Here is a 6,541-nt window from a genome sequence, read left to right on the forward strand (position 1 = left end):
GCTCCAGTCCAATTTCAATTCCTTCTTTGTTTTTTGGCAATTATATACGTGTTCATAAATTCTCCGTTGTTAATGTAATGGAGCCAATGATTTGACCGGCTGGGATACTCTTCTGCATGGCTTGAACTTCCCTCTAGACCGGTCGCCCATTGAAGGTTGGCCAGCTCTTGGGTCTCGTCTTTGACTAGGGGGCCAAATATACATAGATATACGCTTTTTAGATTTTGGCCATGTCAGCAAGCTACCGGATTAGATGTGATTAATATACTAATTAGGGGTTAGTTAGGTGCTCGCTGGGTCATGGCACTTTATTGTGGGTATGACACCGACCTACCTACTGCTAGTGAATTCTCAGTGTTGTCGCTGCTTCTTCCCATCAACGCCACCACCATCATCACCATCATCTCCCTCCCTGTCTCTGTTCGTGCGTTTTGGCTGCTGCTTATCCGCCATAGCCGACGAGCTCAGTGTATGGTCCTCCTCCCCTCTGCGCTTTTCTCGCCAATCAGTACCCTGTCAGTCGGAGATTTTTGTGCAATGTCGGGAAGAAAAGCTAGGGCATAATGGCTTTTGCAATATTCATCAGCCGTAAAACAGTTTGACTAGACTCCGAACTAGGGCTGGAAATGAGGGCACAAGCTCATCGGAACCAAGGGCAACAGCAGGCAACATTTCTGCTTCAAACTACGCTGAAAGTACATCGGAAGCAAGGATAACAGCAGGCAATTCTAGGGCGAAAGTTCATTGGAAACGGGAGGCTACAGTGCAATCTAAATTAGGCTGTGCTGCAAATGCTCATGAATAACTAATGCAACAGTAATCAGGGCAACACCTTCCGAAATTAGGGCGAAAAGCAGGCAACTGTGTGTAAAAGGTTGTCAGGAACTAGGGTAAAATTAGCGCTGTCAAGATAGGAGCCCTTTCTAATGTCTGTTTTTTGGGAAAATAAAGGAAGGCAGGCTCAAATCGATCTCTAGTGCATGAAGATGATGATTTTTGCATCTGTGGTGGAGTGGAAGGCGAACAGTTGTTGCAGTTCATTTTGTCAAGTAGCGATGATGTGCTGCTAACCTATCTCAGATTATTCAGAGGTAAGAATTATTTGTTTCTACAACGAGCACATGGATCTATGTTGCTAGTGGTGTCAATACTGGAGATATATAGCTTAGAGTGACGTAAACTGATCTTTGTGATGCATACATGCAAAGCTCAGCCTATATTTCTTCATGTAACTCCTCACAGATAAGTGTTTGATTCTTCTGTTGGGACAAAATTATCCACGTGCAATTACGGTGCTCCTCATTCAGCATTAGTGTACACAAGCATTGCAAGCTGTACATGTTCATACACATAAGCATGTACTCACATATATACATACATATTTATACATACTCATGTGCATAAGAGCAGCACCCCTAACTTCTAGCATGCATGCTTATACATGTTGAAAGTTTTTGACAACTCTCTTCTTTCTCGACTCCTCGATTTGTTTCATTGTGACTGTTTTGATTTTCAACAGTTTGTAGGGTCTGTTGGCTGCCTTTGTGATGGTTTTCCACCAGCACATGGCTTTGCATGGCTTGCTGAAGTATTTTTATTATGTTCCAGGATGGGCATTCAGGTAAGCACGATCAAAACAGCAGCAGGAAAGCTTGCTTTTGAACCGAAGAAGAAGGGTTCTAAAACAGAGAAAGTGCGGATAGACATCCTTGCTTTTGAGGTTGCAAATGTCATGTCAAAATCAGTGCAGCTATGGCAGTCCTTAAGTGAACAGGAGGTACGGCGGTTGAGGGCAGAAGTGATAAAGTCAGAAGGTATATTGAATCTTGTATCAGATAATGAAAGTGTTCTCTTAAGCCTTGCTTGCATGGAGAAGCTTCAAGACTTGACAGCATTAGCTCTTGCTGTGTCAAGGCTGGGCAAAAGATGCCATGAACCTGCACTTGTAGGTTTTGAGCACATCTATAATGATATTTTGAAACAGCAAATTGATGTTAGTGAACTTGAATTTCCCCACAAGGAGATGGAGGCAAAAGTCAAGAAAATGGAGAGGCACATTGGAACTACTTCTAGCTTGTATCAGGAGCTAGAGATTTTGTCAGAAATGGAGCAAGCAATTCGGAGGTTGCAAGATGAAGATGACCCAGCTCAGAAAGATAACCTTTATGCATTGGAGCAGAAAACTGTCTGGCAACGGCAAGAAATCAAGTATCTGAAGGAAGTCTCCCTCTGGAACCGCACATATGACAAAATAGTTGGTATACTTGCACGAACTGTATGTACCATATATGGAAGGATAATAGGGGTGTTTGGATTTCCCATAATCGGTTGGCCACAAATATTATCTATACCTAGAAACGGGGATGTTGATCATTCTGGATCAATTACTAGCTGCTTGTCAGCTGAGGAGCCAAAGCTTAGCAATGATAGTTTGAATGGTTCTTTCTCTCCGGTTCCTCCTGGGCATGCTACCATTGTGGCACATCCCTCATCTGAACCCGAGCATTACTTGTCCAGCAGATTGCCAACTTCAAATGGTTCGGTTAGTAGTTTACGAACCCAAAATATCAGTGCCTCTACCTCAAACGGCAACATGATGTCTCTGCCCTATCAGAGTGTTGAAAGCTACATACCCTTGTCATTGTGCTTCAGTCCAGGCCGGCAGTTCACCCAGCAAAGAAGTATGAGTGCTAACTACGCATCAAGGGCGGAGGAAAGTCTAGGAAGCAGTCCCGTGGGGACGCCTGTCCATGACAATTTCACCAGCAGGAGTAGGGATGCTTCTGGATGCCTACAGCCTAACAGTGGACCTTTCAGTACTCTGGCTAGCAGAGGCGCCAACAAATTGCCTTTTGATCCCAAAATTAGGCTTCAAAATGCTCCTCCTTCAACCCTTGGAGGTGCTGCTTTGGCCCTTCATTATGCAAATGCCATAATTATAGTTGAGAAGATGGTGAGATACCCACACCTTATAAGCCAAGATGCCCGTGATGATTTGTATCAAATGCTTCCAAAGAATGTGAGAATAGCACTTAGAGCTAGACTAAGATCTTGCATGAGGGCCTGTGGTTCACCAGAGTGTGATGGCTTGGGTGCTGCAGATTGGAAGGAAGTGCTAGAGAGAGCCTTGGGTTGGTTGGCACCTTTGGCACATAATATGATTCGATGGCAGTCTGAGCACAATTTTGAACAGCAACAGGTGGTTTCGAGGACCAATGTTTTATTGCTGCAGACCCTTTATTTCACAGATCAAGTGAAGGTAGAAGCAGCATTCACAGAACTTCTTGTGGGTTTGAATTATCTTTGGAGGCACGAGAGGGACTCCAAAGCCAACTCTCTGATGGAGTATGCTAGCAACAAAGACCTTGATGAGTATCTTGAATGGCAGTTGTGAGAACTTAATCAGACATTCAAGATACTCAATCACCTGAACAAATTAGTGAGTGGCATAGTTTACAAGCAGGAGGGCTTTTTAGACATCACTGCACCAGAAATGTTTCAGGTCTTGATCTCTGCCTTGTGTTATGGATCTGCTATATGGCTTATCTAGACTAAGAATCATCAGAACCTCTCAGCTTGCTGGAAGGAGGAACACTCAGCAGATGCGGTTTTGGTGCCAAGAGTTAGTTTTCCTCAGCCTTCATCTATAACATAACATTGTTTAGCCATAAGAAATTCGCGGGATTATTATGTATTGCTGTCTTTGCAGCATTGTTGTTTGTTTACCCAGATTTAAGGGCTGTTTTTTCATAGTAAGAAAGCCTGGGGTTCTCTGTTGGAAGAAAAAGATAAGACGAAGCTGTGCCTCTTTTCTAGTGGGGTTTTATGTAACACAACAAGGCTTCAATGTATTCCATTGGAAAGCTTGGGGTTCTCTGTTGGAACGCATTTCTCAGTACTTTCCTGGCTGTTAATTAGTATTGTTTGAAGAAAAAGATAAGAATGCAAGATGAAGCTGTGCCATTTTTCTAGTGGCGTTTTATGTAACACAAGGCTTCAATGTATTCCATTGCGGGCCCTAGTGTTCTTGCAGAATGTGGTGTGTTTTATATTACAGGTGGCAGCTTCTGCTTGACGTGCTTGAGTTCTATGGAATGCGTTGCCTTGTAACTATTTAGATGAAATCGTTTGTTCTAACCAGATTTGCCACAATGCAGCAAGAAACACTATTGCACCGTATATACATCACATCGGGGCTCAACTTGTACAGCTGAATTTGCTGATGTAACATGCGGAAGCTTCGGGGGAGATTGGTAACTTCAATGCTCAGAAAACAGCACACTTGTCTCGTGACGAAATTAACGCACAAAACTGAATATAGATGTGCAGAAAAATAGAGAGAGAGAGGGAGAAGAGGACACAGTATTGGGTCCCGAATACCCTCTGTAGGCCCCCCACCACGAATGGTGTATTTGCTTGTATTAGAATGATGTAAAATACTGAAATAAAAGACTGACTGAACCTTCTTGGTGGCTGAGATGAATCTCTGCCCTTGACCTTCAATCCTTCACCCCTTTTGCGTTAGCTTGATCTAGGGTGTCCTGGCCCTTGCTTCAGCTTCAACACTTGGCAAATGATGAGATGAATGGAATGAACTGTGGGCTGGGGTATTTATACCCTCTAGGACAGCAGTCGGCTGGCTCAAAAGCAGTTGGTTGTCATAAATATGCTCCACGACTGAATAATACAGCACAAAATCATAATTAATGCTGCGCATGACTAAAAATAGGGTTGGGCACTTAGGCGCATGGGAAAAGGAGATTGGGCACTGTGCGCCTGATATCCTGGAGACCTGTATGGGCTGCCCCACACTTTCCCTACAGCCCTACTAGGGCTGGATAACCAGTCGGCTACCCTTGCAAAGCCCCTAGGGGTGTCCTACAGCCTTCCCATGACCTACCCATGGCTGATGGGTATAGCCAGGGCCTTCCTGGTCTTATGGGGATTGTCTTATACTTTCCCCATGCCCACAAGAGTGGTAGCCCTATGGGTTGGTCCCTTTTCCTAAAAACAAACCCTAACTGTCTACACAGTGCTCTGGCATCTAGTATCATACCAGATACACAGTCACTGACATCATTCTAGAGGGAGACTCACAGCGCGGACTGGCATTGTTTCACGTGCAGGACAATGCACACCTGACCTTGGACTTATGTGCAGGACAATGCACACCTAACCTCGGGCGACCAAGATGGAACCCTGGCTAACTCATCTCGGACTGGGCTCACATGGGACCAGTTTTCCATCCCAGGTCCTGCACCTTCTGGAAAGATACGTGGCATCCAGGTGCGGGATGCACGTGACAGCTGATATAGTATGGAAGTAATTAACTAATCTTGCAGGTCGCCACATGACCATGGTGTCATGTGCAAGACATGTGTAGGCTATTCTCAGAGCTGTTTCCTGAAGGGGCAACAAGATAAAGAACTAGATTAGGACCAGATTTAGGAGCTGTCGTTGATAGTTTGGGTAGGACCTTATGGAAGAGTCAGGAGGTTGGCGGTTAGATTATATGAGGAATATCCACCTGTTGGTTGCAGCAACTGAAGGGGCTTTTGTCCAGGATTTGGCCGACAGCAGGTCGGCCAGTCCATAGGGAATTTCATGCCCTATGAAAGGGGCACACTAGCTCATTATTTAGGCATTCAACTTCTCATAGGCTGGGTCACAGATTTAGGAATTAGATTAGGGTTTTCTACCTCTTCCAAGGCAGTGTAACACGCGGAAGCTCTGGGAGTCTTCTTTCAGCCCTAAACACTCTTGGAAACCTTCTGATGCAAAAACGCACCATCTGATGCAAAAACGCAGGTAGAGAGAGAGTAGAGAGAGAGAGTGAAGTGCTGGAATTTCAGTATATACTATGGTACAAAAAGGTACATATCTTTGCAGCCCTTGGCTGCCCTCTTGAAAAGGTGATAACACACCTAAAATCTGCCCTAGACTAGGATCCTACTGACTCAAACCCCTAGTGGGTTGAATGGTTAAGACATTGAGCAAGGGTGCCTTTATATAGGCCTTGGGATCCTTTAGAAACTGGCCGACTGCTGGTCGGCCAGCAGCCTTGCCATAAAATACCAAAACGCATGCTTCTTTGGATGCTCTTCACTTTATGATGCGCTTCAGCCCCTGACCCCTTCTAGAATCAGCCGACGACTCCTACAGCCAGCCGACTCACTTCTGCAGCCAGCCGACTGCACTTATCTGGATCAAGGTTTGCTCCAAGTCCTGCTCCATGTCCATCTTCTACTGGTTCATGTTCTTTATCTGCTTGCCCCTTCTGGATTTAGTCTTGAGAAGGTCCATGGCATTGCTGATGCACATGACATCCCCCTCTGCTAAACTTGATGACGGGAATCCAACCTGTTCTTGGATGACTGTCATCATCCCAATCCTGTTCCGAAGTCCCTCTGTCATCATCCATCCCTGGCAAACCTTTTTTCTCTGAAAATCCGGTCTGTTCTCCAAACCACTCTGTCTCTGATGAAGATCTATGCATCTGGTCTTCCTCTAGTCCACAATCCATTCCTGCCCTGGCTCTGAA

The 6,541-nt window shown here is 45.0% G+C and overlaps 1 protein-coding gene across 1 annotated transcript; it reads left to right on the plus strand.

Annotated features, from left to right (window-relative positions):
- Nucleotides 1-295: 295 nt before the first annotated feature.
- LOC147617948 (uncharacterized) lies at nt 296-3,985 on the plus strand. Its single transcript, XM_086776214.1, has 2 exons — nt 296-1,091; nt 1,609-3,985. Exon 2 carries the CDS (start codon nt 1,610-1,612, stop codon nt 3,392-3,394), a length of 1,785 nt encoding a protein of 594 aa, XP_086632340.1. The 5' UTR covers nt 296-1,091; nt 1,609; the 3' UTR covers nt 3,395-3,985.
- The last annotated feature ends 2,556 nt before the right edge of the window (nt 3,986-6,541 follow it).

This window comes from Cibotium barometz, chromosome 36 (genome assembly GCF_041138505.1).
Source record: "Cibotium barometz isolate CiBa-2024 chromosome 36, ASM4113850v1, whole genome shotgun sequence".
Classification (NCBI taxonomy): Eukaryota; Viridiplantae; Streptophyta; class Polypodiopsida; order Cyatheales; family Cibotiaceae; genus Cibotium; species Cibotium barometz.